The sequence below is a fragment of the Leptosomus discolor genome, chromosome 1 (genome assembly GCF_034619465.1).
Source record: "Leptosomus discolor isolate bLepDis1 chromosome 1, bLepDis1.hap2, whole genome shotgun sequence".
NCBI classification, from domain to species: domain Eukaryota; kingdom Metazoa; phylum Chordata; class Aves; order Leptosomiformes; family Leptosomidae; genus Leptosomus; species Leptosomus discolor.
Window position 1 is genome coordinate 56045000 of NC_141391.1, and position 22447 is coordinate 56067446.

The window sequence follows — 22447 nt, forward strand, 5'->3', positions numbered from 1 at the left end:
AGTCTCTGTATTTTGAGTTTTGATATACTAGAAACAATGTTCTGCTTACTACAGCAATTCTTTCTTGAATGAGCATATATCTGGTTTCTATTGCTTCTTTTTTACCTAGCTATCTATCTATTAAGTAAATTTTGGCCTACTCTGTACTTTTATCAGTTGTATAATGTTAAATAATGTATATACAATTTGGCTGTTGTCCTGCAATAAATATTCTATCTGCATGTGCATTCACAAAAACACTAGGAAACTCCAGGTGTAGATCTGAACATGCAGTGTGTGTAGAATCTGGAGGATTTTTTAAAAAACTGAAATGTCATGCATTTAGGCAATCACCATGTAGTTTGTATTTTGCAAAACAAAATGGAGGGCCGTCTTTGCACACACAAAAACACATGCATAAGGCTGAATGTTTCTTGCTTCAAAATGTAGATAACTCTTTTCTCGTTAAGGTTTGTAGTAAAATGAAGTTACAATAACTAATACAACTTTGTGTAATGCAGTAATTATACTATGCTGTATTTCTTTTCTGTGAAAAATATGTGCACAAAATTCATGCATCAGAATTAATGTGAAATATTGGTGCCATGAGAGTTAATATGAACTAGAAGATGACTCTCTGAGAACAGAATAACTTACTAAACCATTTTTGTTGGTGTGTTTGTGTATTAAACCAGCTATACTCATCGTGTGGTTGGCAGTGGAATCAAAGCTCAGTCTGCAAATCCAGAAGTAAAAGTGAAGGGAACAGATCCTGTAATAAGTCAAATTATTGACAAGCTGAAACATGTTATTCAGGTAAGCTGCTTTTACCTGTAGATATAGTATAGTACTAATGACCACTCTAGTAGTGAAAGTATTAAAGTACTTAAAAAAAGTAAAAATTGAAGGTTAATTGTTAATTCAACTTACTGATCAGTGCACGTTAACAGCAAAACACTACTTGCCTTCTGTCTCACTTCAATTATTAAAAATGATTTAGTTAAAAGGTTTGTATATGGTATGATAAATGTAGGAAGTCAGACTCTGGCAGCTGGGCCATCTGTACCTGTGAATACCACAGCTCAGCATTGCAGTAAACATACAGAAGCACAAAAAGTATAATTTGGGGATATTAGCTTATTAGCTGAGTACATATGTTTAAAAAAACCCAAAATCCATAGTTTCCTTCTTCCCCCTTTACTAAATCTAGGTCCTTTCTTAACTAGTCTTGCTGTGCGGTTTTTTGTTTAGATGCCAGATAGAAAAAGTAGGAAGTTTAAACAAGAGTAGCATGCTTGCTAAAGGAGCTGGTGTTCATTACGTGACATACATATCTGTGAGTTACTAAATTTAAGGCTTACAAGGCATTCAATTCCAATATGGTTCTGCACAATCATGGTATTTTAATATGTTTAAAGGATTAAAGTATCTTTTGTTACATGCTGTATCTATATACACTGTCAAAACTACAGGACAAAAACCTGACTCTATTGAAACTAGTTATTTTGCTGACAGCTCTGTATTGCAGTTCAAAAATATGATTCCACTCTGATCTGAAGACTCAGTGATAAGAAATGTTCTACTGGCATCCTCTAACCCAGTATCCTCTCATCTGCACTGGTAAAAGGAGAGACTACTTAGGCAGGGCATACAAGCTAGGCGTCTTTACAGTCTCCACTTCCCTTCCCTACTTCATTCCCCAAACATGAGAATTAGAGATACTAGATGGCGCTTCTTTGCCTATTGCATTTAGTTCCATCTAAGGACTTGCTTTAATTTTTTTTTCCATCATCGTGGCAGCTTTTAAATACAGTTTCCAAAATGGTTTCTGGAGTTGAAATATTACAGATAGCTTCATGATAAACTCTCTTGTTTCTTATTTCTCTGTTTGTGAAAAATAACTCTTCTCTGACAACAGAGGAAAGAGTGGTCAAATAGAAAAAAAAAAAAGAAAAAATTCTTTTTCATCAGTAGGGCTATTTTCTGTGAGAAGTGGCATCCAGATTGAAGCTTAAAGGCAATCATTATTCCCTTCTCCTTAAAGAAAGTATCTTTTGTAGCCCTCCAGCTTCAGCATGCTTTTGTCTCTCTTCATTAAAATGGTGAGTATAATGATGAGAAAATGAATACATTTTTCCCTCCAAAGAGATGCTATGACTTAATTAAGAACTAAAAATTACTGTGCAAAGAAAAACATTGCAAATCTTACTGGGTAAGTCTCAAGGTCTTTCATCTACCAGGAATTCCCTCCTCCTTTGATATTAAATCTGCACTGTATAGTTTATTGTGTTGTTTTCCTCTAGAGACTAAAAGTTGTGTTGTTTCCTCCTTGAGTGAGGATCTAAAGGAGTGGAATAGAACAATTCCATTATAAGGTATTTCATTTTGAGAGCTTATTTGTCCTTGTCCCAAAAGACTAGAGTGGGTCTTGGGGAGAAGGACATATAATTTACATACTGCAAGTCTTACTAACCTCCAAATATGTTATCTTTCATATAGTTTCCTTTCATGCAGCTCTGAGTATGGAAATAGGTCAGGGGATAAGAGAGCATCAAATTCCTTAGGGACCCGAGATGTAACTGCTTTTTTGTCAGATGCAAGGGCTGAAGAAACTGCAGAAAAGGCTTTCTTGTCTACCATTTACTGCTTCAGAAAGGAGGATGGGGAGCGTAAGTTAGAGACACGCATAGAAAAGATTACCTTTTTGTCCTTTGTGATAAGAAAAGGATGAATCACATATTAAGCTTATGATGGACAGATTAAATAAGGAGAGCTTAATGGATTGTGGTGTTGCCTCAGAGATAGGCAGAGTCATACCTAAGTCTAGCACTCTATCCAAGCAGTGTTACTGCACTGCAAAAGTTTAAATAGCTAATTTAGTAGAAAAAAATCATATTTGTCCTGTTTTTCAGAACTAATCATCCCTGAAATCTGTAAAAGTTTATATACTTTAATTTAGCTTTAAGGTGACACAGACTGGCAGGGTGATATATAACTTGCTATATATGGAGGCAACTAGATATGTATTTCTATATAAATTCCATGTTGCTGTAACCTTCCTTGCTTGCTGAACAAGTACATTTTTGTTATTTAGCTGTGTTTTGTATGTAGCCACTTGCTCTCTGTATTAGGAGAAAGGAAATGAGTGGTAATTCATATTGAGATGACTTTTCACATCAGCTTTTAAACTTCAAGATGCAGGACATTGAAGTAGGATTTCTCTCTGCCTCATGATGTCATGACAGGATATGGTCCTTCCTTCGCAACCACAGTCAGACTTCTGTGTAGCAGTGGTATGAATAGGCTGGTTTTCTTTTGCTTGTGCAGCTGTCATGGTACCAAGGCCTTCAGGACTGAACTCTAACTCTTTGAAAATATCAACACACGGGAAAGAATCAGAAGCTTTGCTTCTGCTACTTTTCACAGTAAAAATGGTGCAACTCACTGAAATGTAATTTAATCAGTGCAAACCTGTGGCATTTATTTGCTGCAGGGGTGGAATTCAGTTCTTTAAACAGACACCTGCATTCAGATGTTTAAGCTTCCCTTATATGCAGATTAAGTCCATGGACCTTGAAGAGCTGTTCATTTGGCCCTATGTAAATGTATGCTTCAGGATAAGAAGAACAGGAGTTCTTTAGTCTTGCACAATGTAAAAGGAGTTCGGGTATATTACCCACTTGTTGGTATCTACACTCTTGACACCTGCAGTTAGGTGGCTGGTCTGAAGGATTTCACCTTTGTGTCATGTTTCTGAGCCCTTTCCAAGAGATTGTCAGTTTGAACACAAAAATTAGAAATGTATAGTTTTCTAAAGAGAAATATTTAGCATGTATAAACATTCATATATACATATACATACACATACATTTGGGGAGCTCTTAAAAAAAATCTCATTTTATGATTATATATTATTTTCTAATGCTTAAAAAAAAGGATGTTTAAACCATAGAAGGACTAATTTGGAGAGGATGACAGGATGACCAGTCTGGCATTTAGAATACATAGTTTAAGTCAGACTGAAAAATATATCCTGATTACATTTTGTCCTCCCAGAACAGAAAAAGCAATTCTTTCTGGTAAATCCAGAGTACAAAAACTCTGTGAGAAAGCTTCATTGTTTTCTGAAATCTTCTTTCCTCAAAGCAGATGACCCCTTTTCTCATAAATTACACTAAATTTCCCTTCTTACTTTCAAGAATCCCAGCAGGAGGGCAAGAAGGAAGTGAATATTCTGAAATGTAAAGGGAGAGGTCATTTAAAGGAGTGAGCTCTCAGAAAATTAGACTATATGTATTTATTGTACAAATGACTAAATATTATCAAACAGCAAAAGAAGAACAGAAGAAGATACCTTCCTGCTATTCTTTACTGTGTACATAAGAAAACAGACCATTCTGCCCTGCATGTAGAAAAGAACAGATGTCTCCTAGAATGTCCTCTTTTCTTGCAAGGTAGATATACATATGCATACAATCACAAGCAAAGCATCGGCTTTAAAATATGTAAACATACAATCCTTAAATATATTCTGTTTTCTAGGCTCTATTCTGTTAAAAACATTAAACCACTGATATCAAACATGTTGCATAAGTGAGAGTATCTCTTCCCAGCAGGCTGTGGTTTCTGGGCACTTCTCTTTTGTGAGAGGCTCACAGTAATCCTCCTTCTTTTTCTGTAAATAGTGGATTTACTGAAAATCAATAGAACGTTTTGATTCCATTGGACCCTGACTGCTATAATCTGTGCTCTGGACTCCACAGGTTTGTATTCATGGCAACAAAGTGCAATTAGATGAACTAACACGAACTCTGCTGAACCAGTCAGTGCTGAAAATGGCTTGACAAAGTCACCTTCTTTTGTAAAAATCCTTACTTGTGCAGACTGGTGTTTGGGAGAGTTTTAAATGATGGGCTCTTCTGCATTCATTTATCTTCACCGTAGGCAAATAATGGGTTCAGTGCATAGTCTCTTATGTACTGCAATCTGCAACTATCACTCTAATAGGCAATCATGATAAGCAAAGTCAGTTGCATATGGCAGCAATAATAGTGGTAATTACTTTTCCTTCTTCCCCTGTAATTTAGAAACATGATACATTTGTCTTTCCTGCAAGAGCAAATACTAAGGTTATGAAGTAAGCATGATACTTTGGTGCTGTGATTACAGACAATTGGACCTTGGTCATTTCAATGTATTCCTTCTTTCAGAAGACAATCTCAAAAAGATACTACTTTTGAAAATAATAGATGTTACCTGGAGCTTGTTTTTACAGGTGAAATAAAGGCTTCCTAATTTTAGGAAATCCTGCCATAGTAGAAAATACTCCTATGTCTGTTTGTCTGTCTGTCTGAATTAGGCAGACCAAATCTCCCTCTGGAGATCTCCAGAGGCACCTGACACTCTACTGACTATACAGGAAATATAAATACTTCTATTAGGATAAATTATTTCCTGTTTCTAGGTGTGGCAAAAGATGTGCCTGAACGTATTTGGAAGGAATCTCATCTTATACTGCTATACCACTGGACTACTAGCTGATATGTATGGAATAATATTTACTTTCTCCACAAAAGGGCTGAAAATTGTCACTAATGGAAGTGGCAACTGCATCCTTTAAGTGAATAGATGCCACTGCTACTTCATAAGACACTAAATATAGGTGACAATCTAATTTTTCCTTTACCGCTGGTCATTATTATGGTGTGGTAAGCACTGTGTTTCACTGTGCCATCATTCACCCATTTACCTAGCTCAAAAAGGTTAGAAAAACAGTTTTGACACTGAGTTGTCATATTCACAACTAAACTTTCCAGCTGTGTTTTTTAAAGCTTTTATCAATGTACCACAGCATGGGCAAAATAATACGCATTTTCATAAGAGCTGTTCAAGTATGTATTGGAAATGGTGATGGAATATATTACTTGAGTACGTATCTGCACATACAAAGAACTATGTTTTTAAATTATTCATATGCAAGATGTGGTGCTTGCAGTTGTGCTTCGCTTTGATCACTGATAACAAGTCTGTGCCTTCTTTAGTGTTACGATAATCACCTAATAGTTAAAATCCTTCAGCCTCTTAGGATAGTTCAAACTGCTGTATAAATTGAACAAATTATACATTCTGATGACTCTGTTGATGACAAATGCAATTCTTTCTCATGGAATAGGTGAAATCTCAAGAGTACAGGATTTATGAGTGTCAGATACTTAGCACCTTAGTTTGATACACTCTTCAGTAACATGCTTTTAGAGACTCACTTTCAAAACAATTTTTTTTCATTTCTTTTCTTAAATGCTTTTTTGTTGATACATTGTATCCTGCACTTTGCACCATTCAGTAACAGGTACCCCACAGAGGTAATTTGGAACTAAAATTTCAGTGCACTTTGTGAAACAGCCATTTGACATTCACTGGTGTTAGAACTGCTTTCAGCTGTGTTTGCTCCTGAACCGCCTATTCATTATTTTTGTTGTAATAGGAAAGACTGCCTCAAAAGTTTTGTTTTGGTTTGTTTTTCATATTACAAATGTATATCTAAATGTTAATTTTGCTTTAGATTCCATTTTTACTGCTTTTTGCAGTTTTAAATTTCCTCTAAAGTTAGAACAATCCCGCAAGTACAGAATAGCTCAGTATCTTGATTATCTTAATTTTTTTCCCCAGTGATTTGTTGGCTGTCCCTTTCATATTTGATGTGTTGTCTCCTTCTTTTGTTTTATTTCTGGAATTAATACAATGTTACTGTCTTTTTGAAATCCATCCCTTGGAAAAAAATCCATCTTTGGCAAGGCATGATGGCAGATTGTGACCTGTCATATTAGGAAAGGGTGCAGCTCTGGTTAGGGGGTCTGCAACATCTGCTCCTGCGGGGTCTGCAACATCTACCCCAGCAGTGGCCGATGCCACCACCCAGACAGATCTGCTGAAGGGAGAGGCTGCGGTGCAGACCTCAGACCATAGGAGGTGCCTAGACCTTTTTCCTGGGGCAGAGACAGAAAGTAGACCTGCCTCCAAAGGGTGTGCCCAGGTAGAGGATCTCCAGCAGCAGGTGGCTGCAGGAGGTGGTGAGTGGACTGCATAGCACAGGGAGGCTGAGAAGGAGAGAGATACCTGGTTCCAAGCACAGTCTGCAACAGACCCACAAATCACTGACATCCAAAAGCTCCCCCACCAGCACCCACGGAAGAGAGAGGGGCTAGTAATGCTGAAGAATGGAAGGTTGTAATGGCAAGTACGTGGAGGAGGAGAAGACTTCCCCCAAAGCCTGAGGTGGCGTTGCAAAACCAATCAGAAAGAGGAGACCTTGCAGAAACAACCAGCAGGAGGAAAATACTTCCCCTGAAGCCTGAGGTACCCTTGCAGAACCGCTTCACTGCTCTGCAGACTGAAGAGGAAAGACCTGACACATTAGGAGAGGTGCTGGAGCTAAGCAAGGCATCCCAGTTTGCTCCCGAATAACAGCCAGTGCAACTAAGAAAAGGAGATGGGTGATAGTAGTAGGTGACACTCTACTGAAAGGGACAGAGGCACCCATCTGCTGACCTGATGCAATCTCCAGAGAGGTGTGTTGCTTACCGGGGGCTCACGTCAGAGATGTCACCAAGAGGTTATGAAGCCTCGTACAGCCCAGTATTATCCACTGCTGCGGTTTCGTTTGGGTAGCAGTGATACAGCCAGGAGCAGTCTGCGGATTATCAAGAAGGATTTCAGAGGCCTGGGAGCAACGGCGAAGGACTCTGGAGTGCAGGTAGTTTTTTCATCAATTGTCCCAGTCAAAGGGAAGGAGTTTGAAAGGGCCGGTTGAATCTAGCAGGTCAACAATTGGTTACGGGACTGGTGCCACAGCCAGGGGTTTGGCTACTTAGACCATGGTGCTCACTTTGAGAAACCTGGTCTATTGGGGGCTGATGGGGTCCACCTGTCAGAGAAACGGAAGAGCATCTTTGGTCATAGGTTTGCCAAGCTGGTGAAGAGGGCTTTAAACTAAAGTTGGGGGAGGGGAACCGCAATTCAACCTACTTCTACTAGTCTGATGCCCATGCCAGCAACAGATGCCTGGAGCCTGAAGAGGCGTCTCAGATCAGCCTGAGAGCACCTGAAGGGCAGCACAAAGGTACTCCAGCCCATAAGTCAGCTTCATCAGAAGCCCAACTTAAATGCCTGCAGGGCTACAATCTTATTGTCATCACAGAGATATGGTGGGATGGCTACTATGACTGGAGTGTTGGAATGGAAGGGTATAGGCTCTTTAGGAAGGACAGGCAGGGGAGACGAGGAGGGGGTGTTGCCCTCTGTGTCAATAACCAGCTGGAGTGCATGGAGCACTGCTTGGGAGTGGATGAAGAACTGACAGAGAGTTTATGAGTCAGAATTAAAGGGAGCACATGAGCAGGTGACATTATAGTGGGGGTTGGCTATAGGCTGCCAGACCATGAGGACCAAGCAGATGAGGCCCTCTATAGACAGATAGGAGCAGACTCACATTCACAAGCCCTGGTCCTCATGGGGGACTTCAACCACCCTGATATCTGTTGGAGGGACAGCACCACAGGGCACAAGCAATCCAGGAGGTTGCTGGAATGCATTGATGATAACTTACTTCTCCAAGTGGAAGAGCAGCCAATGAAGAGAGGTGCTGTGCTGGACCTTGTTCTCACCAACAACTAGAGGCTGGTGGAGAACGTGAAGATCAAGGGCAGCCTTGGCTGCAGTGACCGTGAGATGGTGGAATTCAAGATCCTTAGGGCAGTGGTGGGGACGCACAGCAAGCTCATTAGCCTGGACTTCAAGACGGCAGAATTTGGCCTTTCAGGGAACAGCTTGGCAGAGTACTGTGGGATACAGCCCTGGAGGGAAGAGGAGCCCAAGATAGCTGTTCAACATTCAAGGGTCACCCCTCCAAGCTCAGGAGTGATGCATCCTAACAAAGAGGAAGTCAGGCAAAAATTGCAGGAGGCTTGCACAAATGAACAAGGAGCTCCTGGACAAACTCAAACAAAAAAAGGAAGTCTACAGAGGGTGGAAACAAGGACAGGTAGCCTGAGAGTAATACAGAGAAATTGCCTGAGCAGCCAGGTTAGGAAGGCCAAGGCCCTGACAGAATTAAACCTGGCCAGGGACACCAAAGTGCAGCAAAAAAAGCTTCTATAGGTGAGTCAGTGACCAAAGGAAGACTAGGGATAATGTGGGCCCTCTCCGGAAGGAAATGGGAGACCTAGCTATCCATGATACAGAGAAGGCTGAGGTACTCAACAAGTTTTTTGTCTCCATCTTCACCAACAAGTGCTCCAGCCACATTGCCCAAATCGAAGAGGGCAAAGGCAGGGACTGGCAGAATGAAGAACCACCCACTGCAGAAGAAGATCAAGTTTGAGACCATTTAAGGAACCTGAAGGCGCACAAGTCCATGGGACCTGATGTGATGCATCTGTGGGTCCTGAGGGAACTGGCAGATGTAATTGGTAAGCCACTATCCATCATATTTGAGAAGCTGTAGCAGTCTGGTGAAGTTCCCGCCAACTGGAAAAGAGGAAACATAACCCCCATATTTAAAAACAGAAAAAAGAAAGACCTGAAGAATTACAGGCCAGTCAGTCTCACCTCTGTGCCTGGCAAGATCATGGAATGGTTCCTCCTGGAAAATATGCTAGGGATCATGAAAATAAGGACGTGATTTGTGACGGCCAACATGGCTTCACCAAGGGCAAATCATGCCTGACAAATTTGGTGGCCTTCTACAACAGGGTTACAGCAATGCTGGCTAAGGGAAGAGCAACTGATATCATCTACCTGGACTTGTGTAGGGCATTTGACACATTCTCACACGACATTCTTGTCTCTAAATTGGAGAGACATGGATTTGGATGGACCACTCGGTGGATCAGGAATTGGCTGGATGGTTGCACTCAGAGTCACAGTCAACAGCTCGATGTCCGAGTGGAGACCAGTGACAAGTGGCACTCCTCAGGGGTTGCTATTGGGACCTGTGACGTTTAACATCTTTGTTGGTGACATGGACAGTGGGACTGAGTGCACCCTCAGCAAGTTTGCTGATGACACCAAGCTGTGTGGTGTGGTCGACACACTGGAGGGAAGGGAGGCCATCCAGAGGGACCTTGACAGGCTGGAGAGGTGGGCCAGTGCAAACCTCATCAAGTAACTAGTGATAGGATGAGAGAAAATGGCCACAAGTTGTGCCAGGGGAGGTATAGATTGGATATTAGGAAAAATTTCTTTACTGAAAGAGTGGTCAAACATTTGAACAGGCTGCCCAGGGATATAGTGGAGCTGTTTAAAAAATGTGTACGTGCATCACTTTGGGACATGGTTTAGTGGGCATGGTGATGTTGGGTTGGACAGTTGGACCTGATGATCTTAGAGGTCTTTTCCGACCTTCATGATTCTATGAAGTTCAACAAGGCCAAGTGCGAGGTCCTGCACCTGAGCCGGGGCAACCCCAAGCACAAGTACAGGCTGGGCAATGAATGAATAGAGAGCAGCCCTGCAGAAAAAGACTTGGGGGTGCTGGTGGGTAAAAAACTGAATATGAGCCAGCAATGTGCACTTGCAGCTCAGAAAGCTAATCACATCCTGGGCTGCATCAAAAGAAGTGTGGCCAGCAGGTCGAGGGAGGTGATTCTCCCTCTCTACTCTCCTCTGGTGAGACCCCACCTGGAGTACTGAGTCCAGCCCTGGGGACCCCAGCATGAGAAAGACATGGACCTGCTGGAGCAGGTCCAGAGGAGGGCCATGAAGATTATCAGGGAGCTGGAGTCCTCCCCTATGAGGACAGGCTGAGAAAGTTAGGGGTTGTTCAGCCTGGAGAAGAGAAGGCTCCAGGGAGACCTTACAGCAGCCTTCCAGGACTTAAAGGGGGCCTACAGTAAAGGTGGGGAGGGACTCTTTATCAGGGGGTGTAGTGACAGGACGAGGGGTAAAGGTTTCAAACTGAAAGACTGTAGATTTAGATTAGATATTAGGAAGAAGTTCTTTACTGTGAGGGCGGTGAGACACTGGAACAGGTTGCCCAGAGAACTTGTAGCTGCCCCCTCCCTGGAAGTATTTAAGGCCAGGTTGGATGGGACTTTTAGCAACCTGGGCTAGTGGAAGGTGTCCCTGCCCACGGCAGGGAGTTTGGAACCAGATGGTCTTTAAGGTCCCTTCCAACCCAAACCATTCTGTGATTCTATGATTCCTACTTGACAGAGAAGCCTATTTCATATTTGTTGTGTGAGCTGTTTCTGTCTCGGCATATCTATGAAGAGCTGGCTTATCATACTGTATTGTCTTGAGTTCCCTCTGACTGCTATCTGGTGCCGAAAATATGTTAAATACTTGAGTATCACCATTGCATGTAAGAAACTGGCATAATTTCTGTAAAGGCATTAAGCAGGTAGAAATGAGATGGAAAATTATTTTCCGAGTTTTACCCTCCTGCTTTTAAAATACACTTCAACTTCCAACATCAAAAATATTCATTAAAGTGCAGGATCACTTATGCTTTTTGTCTCTTGAGAGTGAAAAGGTTTTCTTCACAGTTCTGTGATGGTAATGAAGGTATATGCCCTTTTTGTTCTTCACAAATGTTGTCTTTCTGTATTTCTAAGTCAAAACACTAAAAGTTATATGAATATTCTGAGATGATTGTATGTCCTGGAAAATTATTTGTAAACTCTAACCTAAATATGGTTTACAGGTGGAAGCCAGAGAAGAATCAGGAGGGCATGAAGTTGAGCCTATGTGTGTCACAGTGTTGGGATGCTGAGGGGCTAAATTGAGTACTGGTCACCAGCCACATAGTCCTTTTTGTCAGTAATTTAAATAAAAATTCAATAATCTTTTTCCTGGTTTGCTTTGTTTTTCCGCTAACTAGCTTACCAAAGTTATTAAAAGCTAATCAGAGTCCCATTCATTCATTATAAATGATCCTCATTTTTATGTAGTACCTTTTGAAATACAATTTGTGCTTAAATGAAAAGCTTTTGATTTCTCTTAATGTGAATAACAAATGGAAAAGAGTGTACATTATACAGAGCTTTAGTTTAAGGTTCAAATTTGTGTAAAACACTAAATGATGAGCTAATTAAAAAAAATTAAACCTCTAACATTTGTATTTTTGCTTTTTTTTCTTCTGTTGCTTATAAAGCACTGCACAGTACACAGTGAGAAAACATATGCATTGATGCAACAGAGAGATACTATCAATTCTTATCCATTTAGTGCAGTCAACAGTGGCACAGAAAGCAAGACAGCCTTTTCTAGCTACTTAGGTGGATAGTGACACTAACCGAAGAATTCATTATGGTGCAGATGCTCTCTACAAAAGCCTATTTTCTATTTTACACCTAAATTGCTTGCTGCTACAGCTGGTAAAAACTGCTTGTGTTGGGGTTCCTTATCAAAAAAGGAACATTGTTCTATCTTCTCATTTTGAAGTGCAATTTTAAGTGAAGGAGAGTTTTGAGATTTCAGAAGAGTTATAGCTATAACAAACAGTATGATCTGGGGCACAGACTTTGTGATGTTTACTTTAGAAAATCTAATCTACTTTACTATTTGCAAAACTGTGGAAGAGAAATTATTTTTTCATATTTATAATTTATCATTTATGCCCCTTGACTCTCTTAAAAATGGATTTTTATTTTATTTTTTAGTATGTTCTTTCAAACTTCCCATAACTTTGTCTATAGATCTCAAAGAAAACAAGCAGTATTCGTTCTCCTACCCCATAGATGTAATAGCAATTCTGAAAGTAAAAAGGAGCTTCTTATGCCCTTGATTCCCAGTCCCAACTTAGAAAAGGAGGGGAATATATATATTGATATGTAAGTAGAGAGACTAGAGAGTTCAAAAGCGCTTCAGGTACCTGATGCTGTAGTCACAATGGTATTCACTTAACCTCTCATTAACATTGTCGAGCTCCACAGAAGTGTAGGGGTCAGTCTATGAAGGCTGGACATTTTTGCTTTCTTCTGTAATTTCATCAGAGAATAGAAACCCCCTTCTTTTTGCAGTGAGGTAGTGCCCCATTAGTTGTATAGATTGATACAACATATTGCATAATGTATGACAGTGGATACATTGCCAGATTTTTAACTAGCTACCAGGTTTGGGAGGATCTCTCACCTGAAATGGCCTGGGATTTTTTGAGGGCATGTGTGCTTTTTTTTTGTTGTTATAAAAAAAGGCAAAACCCTCCTTAAATTTATTGTCTATTTCAACTGCACTAAAGGGAAAGGAAGCTGTCAATGCCTAATTTCATATTTTAGTTGGATAACTTATTTAACCTCTGTGATATTTTGTAAGGAGGGAGAAGTAGGTATAGGAAATCTTGAGTGAATGCCAGTTTAACAACTGGCTTGTCTGTGAGTACTTTCAATAGAGAACTTTTAGGGAGCAGTATTGTGGATTACTTTTGCTGTTGGCCTTCCCATTTAGAGAATCAATTGTTGTGCAACAACAATCATGTCACATAGAGTATAATAAACTAGAAATTATTTGAGGACTTCAGCTTGTAAGTGTCCTGCCTAATGGGATCTGGATTTGTGTAAAGAGTCTTTCTTCTTATGATTGAAGAACTATATCCTTTTTTTTTTCTCATGTGGAACAATGATTGAATTTTGTAGAGATGTATACAAGCCTCAGCTACTTGCAGTACAAACAACATTATTCATTCTGTCTTATACATTCACAGGTCAGGTTGGCAACGAACCAAAATGCAAGTGATATGTTTATAATAGACAAGAAAACACGAAGGATCTATTATACTAATAGTTGTGGTTTGGGTTTTTTTATGATACTAATATTCACTGGTATTTATCACATTAGAAATTATAAGAATATCACTAATCTAATTAGACTTTAATACAGGACAGCAAATCCCTGAAAGTGTTCAAGGCCAGGTTGGATGAGGCCTTGAGCAACCTGGTCTAGTGGAAGGTGTCCCTGACCACAGCAGGGGGCTTGGAACTAGATGATCTTTAAGGTCTCTTCCAACCTAAACTATTCTATGATTCTATGAAGCTTATTTAAACTAATAAGTTTTGGGACTGCCCTAGCTCATTTAGTGACAATCTTCTAACTACACTGGAATACATACATGTCCAGGTGAGTATCTGTTTGAATATCAAATTGTAGTCATACTGGCTCATGCTGGTTTTTGTACAGCAGTAGAACTACTATTTAGTTAGTTTCTTTACAAAATGTACTTTGCAGTGGGTTACAGTTTGCTGTAAAATATTTTTATCCTAAATGTCTTCTGAAATGTTAAGCTAGTTTGTTTTGCAAATATTTTATATGCAGCTTTGCATAAGCTTGATTATTATTAACAAGGTTGGCTTAATCCTATGAAAAGTGTTTAATAATCGATCAGTCTTTACATTTAAACAGTTTTTCCAGATTTGGACTGTGAATTACTCTAACACAAGTGAGGAGGAAGCTGCATTAATTGAAGCTGTTATTTACATCCAAGCAAATACCGTTTGCGGTGGGCTGACCTTGGCTGGCTGCCAGATGCCCACCAAGTTGTTCTCTCACTCCCCCTCCTCAACAGAACGGGGGGAGAAAATAAGATGAAAAAGCTCATCAGCTGAGATAGACAGGGAGATTGCTTACCAATTACTGTCATGGTCAAAAATTACTCTAATTGGGGAAAAGTAATTTAACTTCTTGCCAATAAAAAGTAGAGAAGGATGGTGAGAAACAAAGAAAAAAATAGAAATACCTTCCCTCAGGTCCCCACCGCCCAATCCTTCATCACAGACTCAACTTCACTCCTTTGTTCCCAACTCTTCTATCTCCTCACTCTGAGCAGTATAGGGAATGGGAAATGGAGGTTGTGGTCAGCTAATAACACTTCATCTCTGCTGCTCCTTCCTCTTCACACTTTTCCTCTGCTCTAGTATGGGTCCTTCCCATGGGCTACAGTCCTTCAGAAATACTAGTTCTGTGTGGATTCCTCTTCACCGACTGCAGTACCTGCCAGGAGCCTGCTCTGGCATGGGCTTTCCACAGGCTGCAGCTTCCTTCAGGGCACACCCACCTGCTGCAGCATGGAGTCCTCCGTGGTCTACAGTGTGGATATCTACTCCAGTGTGGTCCTCTGCAGGTCACCAAGGTCTTCACTACAGACTGCAGGGGAATCTCTGCTCCAGTGCATGGAGCCCCTCCTCCTCCTTCTTCTCCAGTCCTGGTGTCTGTGGGGCTGTTTCTCTTGCATTTTTCTCCCTGCTATCTCTCACAGCTGCTGCCCATTTTTTTCTACCCTTTCTCAAATACGTTCTGGTGGGTTGGTGTCTGGCATGGTTTTGAAAATGGGGCAGGGGGCTACAGAGGTGGCTCCTGTAAGAAGCTTCAAGAAGCTCCCCCAGCTCCAATTTCAGACCCGCCTCTGGACAAGGCCAGACCAATGGTGCCTCTGAGAAAGTGAAAGAAGTGGTTGTTTGCATCTCTTTGTTCTGTTTGTGTTGGTGAGTGAAGGAGGATGGGAGAGAGACAGCGCTGCGGACACCCGGTCAGTGAGGAAGGAGAGAGGGAGGTGTGCCAGAGCAAAGATTCCACTGTGGCCCATGGTGGGGTGGCGGCTGAGCCCCTGCAGCCCATGAAGATCAGCGGTGGCCCAGAGGTTGGTCTGCAGCCCGTGGAGGATCCCAGGCCAGAGCAGGGGTCCAAAGAAGAGCGTGACTCCTGAGCAAGCCCTCGCTGGAGCAGCCCATTGCTGGGAGGGCTGCAGCCTGTAGGAGGGACTTGTGCTGGGGCAGTTTGTGGAGAGCTGTGGCCCCGCGGGAAGGACTCATGTTGGAGACGTTTATGGAGGATTGTCTCCCATGAGAGGGACCCCTCACTGGAGCAGGGGAGGACTACGAGGACCCTTCACCTGAGGAGGAAGAAGCAGCAGAGACACCTTGTGACTGACTGTAACCCCCATTCCCTGCTCCCTGCATTGCTGAGGGGAAAGAGGTAGCAGAGCTGAGCCCGGGAAGAAGGGATGGGCGGGGTGGGAGGGTGTGGTATTTTTAAGACCTGGATGTATCTCTCATTATCCTTGATGGTGGTGGTTGTTCATTAAATTGACGTTGTTCTCCCCAAGTTGAGTCTGTCTTTTGCCCATGACCATAACTGGTGAGTGAGCCCTCCCTGTCCTTTGTCTCGACCCTGGAGCCTTTTGGTTGTATTTTCTATTTTCTCCTCCCCATCCCTCAGGGGATGGGGTAGGAGTAAGCAAGTGGCTGCGTGGTGCTTTGTTGCCGGCTCGGTGGGTTCAAACCACAACATACGTTTTCCCCAAGGTGCCATCATCTTGGCTGCAGGGCTCAGCCATGCCCTCTGGTTGGTCCATTGGATTTGGCTGGAACCAGTTGTGTCTGGCATGGGGCAGCCCCAGCCTCTCCTCATAGATGCCACCCTGCAGCCCCTGCTCCCAACAACTGGGCACTGCACCCAGTACACCATTATTATACCTACTTCTGAAATCAATATGCTTATTAGGAAAATGTTCTTCACTGAGAGGGTGGTCGGTCATGACACCTAGCCTCTCAGAGTTCAGTGAGCATCTGGATGGTGCTCTTAGTCACATGGTTTAGTGTTAGGTAGTCCTGCAAGGAGCAGGGATTTAACTTGGTGATCCTTATGGGTCCCTTCCAACTTGAGATATTCTATGATTCTATGACATTAATAGAAGGTAGAGCAATATTCCCAAACTGGCACACTTTGAACACCATATTTGGTAAAAATGGAAGAGAAATGTAGACTTTGATATCAAATGAGACTTGAAAAGATTTAAGTAAAGCAGGATATCAACTCTGTAGTCAGAAATGAAAATCAAATTAGTGGTTCTAACTTATGAAATATATCAAAAACCCATCCCATAGTCGGCTTCATTGACAACCTTTTCTGAGTAGAGGCTCAGCAACTAATTATCATATCAGGATGGAAGGTATCAACAAAAATTTGAGAAGCAGCTTACTGTTCCTGTTACTACTAACTAATGACAGATACAGTCTGTTAATATAATAAAAACATTAACAAAATACTTCATATGCAAACAAGCACATTAAAAAGGAAAAGAAGGTGTGGAGCAGTGACTGGAATTACAATGGGTACTGTTAACATCTAAGTGGCATTTAGAAGGTCTCATAGTACTGGTCTCACCAGTACTGCGGAAATTACTGAGTAAGCAGTTTCTCTAAGCTGATATATCAAGGAGATAAGCAAGACCACTGCACTGCATACATTTGTGTGTTCTGGCTGATCTGTTCATTGCCAATGTTAGTTTACTGGGTGTGGATTCTGTGCAGCAGCAGAGATCAGTTCAAAGATAATGACATTTCTGTAGGTGTTGATAAAATAGAAATGCATTTCCTCTTGTCAGTCCAAGTGTCACAGCTGAGGAAAACACTACTGTGTGAATTACATACTTTATTAACACCAGGTAAGACACATGGGAACAGTCATTGTAAATGCTATGGCCTCGAAAACAGGTTGTCATCAACTACAAAACCAAAAAGCATTAGGAAACAGGCTTTATCATCAGTGATCATAAGACCATTTCTTAGAATATGTGCAGCACTCGCTGTGCAAAAACATGATGTCTAAAACAAAACAGATACCACAGTAGTACAAAACACTGCAAAAAGGAAATGCAGCAGTATTTCAGTGGTATGTAATTAACTGCTGAGAGAAAAAGGTCTATGTTTACAGACTTTCTGGCCTGAAAAGTGATGCATCCTTTTTGAGCATATTGAATGTTTCCTATTTGAGACAGTCTATTTCCTTTCAGTCTCAGTCCGGGGAAATTCTCTGAGTCAGTGGTTTGTGGACAGCAATACAGAGCAAGTCATTTACTGAAAGCATCATCATAATTTGTTCTCCTTGTCAGTCTGTACAATAACCAATGCACTCTGCAGGCACAAGAAATATCAGTCTGGAAAATAATCTGTTGCTCTGAAGTCTTATAAACAGGAATCCCATGTTAGCTATGAGGGCTATTTGTTGCCTAAAGAACTCATCTGCCTAGTCTTTTGCTCTCTGTAGGTGTAGGAAATTGTAAAAAACCAGCAGCATAGGATGGTGCATTAAACCGCTTTCACTCCTGTAATGTGCATGTGAAATCTATGTGGATAACACAACCCGTATTTGAAACTGTACCATACATTTTAAGGGCACAAACTTTGCTCAGCAAAACCCTACTGTTGTCTTGAGGGAGTGTCGTGGTTTAACCTCAGCCAAAACTAAGCACCACACAGCTGCTTGCTCACCTTCCTGCAGCGGGATGGGGGAGAGAACTGGACAAAGAAGTAAAACTTCTGGGTTGAGATAAAGACAGTTTAACAGGACAGAAATGAAAGAAAATAATAATAATGGTAATATTATTATTAATAATAAAATAATTAGAATATACAAAACAAGTAATGTACAATGCAATTGCTCACCACTCCCCAACCAATGCCCAGTCAGTTCCCGAGCAGCAGAGCCCCTGGCCATCTTTCCCACCAGTTTATGTATTAGGCATGACATTATATGGTATGTAATATCCCTGTGGCTGGTTTGGGTCAGCTGTTCTGGCTGTGTCCCCTCCCAACTTCTTGAGCCCCTCGAGCCTTCTTGCTGGCAGAGCATGTGTAGCTGAAAAGTCCTTAACTTGCTATAGGCACCACTTAGCAACAGCTAAAACATCAGTGTGTTATCAGCGTTATTCTCATACTAATATGATTGAATAGACATTTATGTATCTTTTACAAGGCAGGATAGTTACTACTTTTGAAAAATCATTTTCAAATTTTGCCTTTAAAAAACCAAACCAATCTTGATATACTTCATTAAACAGATGGTGCAGACTTATTTAAATTTACTTCAATGCATTAATTTCTTTAAATGACTTTCCAAGACCTTACATCCTAAAAGTAATATCTTATTTGTTGGCTTAAAACCAGAATACTTCCCAATTCCATAATGCTTATAAATTTTCCTGTCTTTCGCCCTTCTTAACTTTGTCTATTTTTGATGGGCCTCATCTTTAAAGATCTAAAAGACAGATGAAAGTTTTGGGGAAGATCTAGACATTCTGCTGTCAAGAGCCCACCCTAAGTTGCTGGCAAAGGTTATCTCCTTCCCTGTAGGTCAACTTTTGTAGAGAAAATGGAGATATCTCTTTCTACTTCCTACCCTGGAGCTGGTGATAATTGTAGGAAGTGTTGTTCTGGTAGTGGGACATTGATGAGGCACCTCTGCTTCCTCTTTTCCCTGGGCTTTTTTTGTCTCCTGGACTAGTTCACCTTGATCTATAGACTGCCTCACTGCACTGACACGAACAGCTGTAGGGGAAAAAACAACAATATGAACTGGGTCTGTAAAGAGAGCCCTAAAACAATCCTGTTATCTATAGTTTCTTAAACACAATATATAGAACCCAATTTTTCATGTATGATAATGTTTTGATTAGAAGGCTCTCTTGCTTATCTCTTCAATTGGGCAAAATCATTAAAAGTAATCACTATGCATATCTAGTTTTACTTGACATCTGATGGCTGTACAAATATGCTCATATGTACACTGGCCCATAATCCAGGCTGTGCAAATCACAAAAGAAATTTTGTGGGGACTAAAGGCTTTTACTGATAATAGTGCTGTAAGTTAATTTTAGATAAAAGACTTTCTTTTCTGCCTGTAGATGGGATGCATATTTGCAGTGAAGAGATAAAGTGTCCTACTCTTCTTTCATATTCCTTAAAGTACTGTTTTCTGAGGTCTGGTCTCTTATCAGCTTCTTGGTTTTGTTTCCTGCCCCCTCCCCCCCATCCCCCTCCCTGCCGCCACCCCCCACCCCCCCCCCCCACCTCCCCCCCCAGTTCTGTTTCCCATCTTCTTAAAGAATCCCATGTTTTTCATCTCATTCCATAAAATGTTTCACTGTCATACTCAACATTTCTTTCAATAGATTTCTGCCCTTCTGTGTTTCCCATTGGTATGCCTGTCTGGGACAGTGACAGCCCAGCTTGAACACAGAAATGTTGCTTCTCAGTCAGTCATGACTGTAACAGAAAGAACTAGTTTTAAATATCTGAATTTTGGTCTTACTGTTAGCTAGTAACTATTCTTACAGGAAAGTAGGGCAGAAAGTGTATTATAGCCTCTGTGAAAACTTTTGCCTTGATTGTGACGGAGATAGGCAGGCATTTGAAATCACAAATAACGAACAACTATGATAAAACCACAGTGATAAGGTTGAAAGACATCACAAAGTTCAAATTCTGTTACCTTAAACTGTAATTTCCTTCTTAACTTAGCTGCTTTGCCCTGACTCTGCTTTTCAACAGAACTATTTACCCAGGTCTGTGCTAACTTTGTTGTGTTTGAGCATTAATGTCAAAGAACACAGATCTGTGCAAACACAAAATTGCAGCACAATATGTCAATAAATATTAGCAACATTACTTTTTAGTGAGAATATGCAAATTTCTATATCAGACCTCTATCACAGTAAGGCTACTGTTCATTACTTTATTTCTTCATCCCCTGATTTAACACCCTTGTAATATGCAGAGATGGAACAATCTGTTTTCCATGTCTCATGCTGATTTTGAACAGTTAGCTATCATCATATCCCTGGAGCATGACATTCAATAGTGTCATGGAAACACTTCAGGAAGTGCTTTTATTTAGTATAATAATTTGATCCATTCCATCTGTTCTCCACTTTCAATTGGACTACTGCTGTCCTCTATCTTATCCGTCACTAGAGGTCCTTCTCTAAACCTCTGCACCTCTGTGCCATGGTTCAACACTCTGTATCTAGCACATACTTTATGTCGGCTTTTCCCTATTCCACTGTTTAAGAACTCCTTTACAACCTTTTTGAAACCTTGTTTGAAGTGCCAGCCATCTGGTTGCCTTACAGTTCAGCTGCAGTTAATCCCTCCTATAACAGCTCCCTTAATTTCTGAAGTGTCTCCTGTTCTTGATTAATCTGAGTGTTTTTGACTTGCAGTCTTTCTTCAATTGTAGATTAAAGCTTTGCCTCTGTAATTCTATTTTTGGCCCTATGTATGATACTGAAAGTATGTTAGTAAATGCTACTGCTACTGTGAACGGCTTGGTCTTCAGTTTTCTTCCTAACTAAATGTCTCCAGAGCCTTTTTTTTTTTTTTTTTTTTTTTTTTTTTTAATCTACATATACCATTACTACTTGTTCCTCTCCAGCAATTTTTAGATATCTTATCTAGACAACTCACAGGGTTCACCACAGCCAGGTAATTTAGTGTGCTTTCTTCTCTGGCATCACACACTGAGCTATTTGCCCATCGTTTCAGCCTACCTCTAGCCCCTGTAGGGATCCCTTCTTCCAGGGAGAGGATGACTGCAAGAGGATGAAGAGGATCTATAATTAGTAGTTTTCCCTTCAATAGCTCATTGCTGTTCTGGTTCATTTCTGGTGTCGCTAGCTCAGAGATAAGATTGCTACATCCTGGTGTTTTCTGTGGACTTCCTATGAGAATGTGCTCCTCAGCAACACTGGAGATGAATGTCCAAAGAACACTGTTAATAAGCCTCTTTGTATCCCTGAAATTCTTCAGTCCGCCAACTTGGTCTCAAAAGTCAAGACTTTGCGCCTCAGGGCTATGGGCTGCTTATGCACTGCACCCCCATGTGGTTCCTGCCCCAAAGCAGGCAATCACATAAATCACACAAATCACACAAAAAGGCAGTTCTTTGGGAACTCTACTTCACGTTGGTGGGGGTCTGCCTCAGGGCATGAATGGCTTAATGTACTTCTATGTCTGATTGATTCAATTGACTTCTTTTTATGTGATTAGCCTTTGAGTTTAAAGAGAGAGAATGTTTTTGCTGAAATTGGCCAATACCTGGGCTCTGGAAATGCTGGAGCACCTATTACTTAAGGAAGTAAGAAGGCAGGTTCTTTTCCTGCCTTTACATTTCCGGCAGCTTGTCAGAGGAGGATCAATCTGAACAGCTAGCTCTCATGCATCCTTGTTGTTTAAAATGTTCTATCTTCCTTAAAAGTTTTTATGAAATGGGCCACTATGGCTGAGAGTCAAATGATCAGTCAACCTTGCTTGGAATCCTTGATATGTTTGGGGTAAAGAATATGAACTTACTGAAATTTGTAAAACAACTACCAGATAAGCCAAAATGTGAATGACAGAATACTTAAGATCCTTTTGGAGACAGTCCACATTTTGTTCATGCACAGAATTCCACGCATTTAGTCAAAGAGACTAAGGTCAGGGTGTTCAAATCTATGGAGCAACTCTTAGAAATTTGGTAGCTACAGGTTGTAGCTGGAAAAATGCTAAGAAAATCCAGACATGATATTCTAATTCCAGTATCACAGTGCAAAAAAATAACATTGTTTACCTAGATGTAACTGGAACACTGGGGGGAAAAAAAAAAAAGCTAAAACTTGTGAAAGCCTTGATTGACAAGAATCAATTAGTTACTGCATATA

The 22447-nt window shown here is 40.9% G+C and overlaps 1 protein-coding gene across 2 annotated transcripts in view; it reads left to right on the plus strand.

The window, feature by feature from the left end:
- The window catches only part of GPC5 (glypican 5), a 789997-nt gene that overhangs the window by 282191 nt on the left and 485359 nt on the right, over positions 1-22447 (plus strand). For both annotated transcript variants that reach the window (XM_086482021.1, XM_086482022.1), the window contains exon 6: positions 675-795. In XM_086482021.1, coding sequence (XP_086338147.1) covers positions 675-795 — 121 coding nt within the window. The remainder of the gene's footprint in view (positions 1-674; positions 796-22447) is intronic.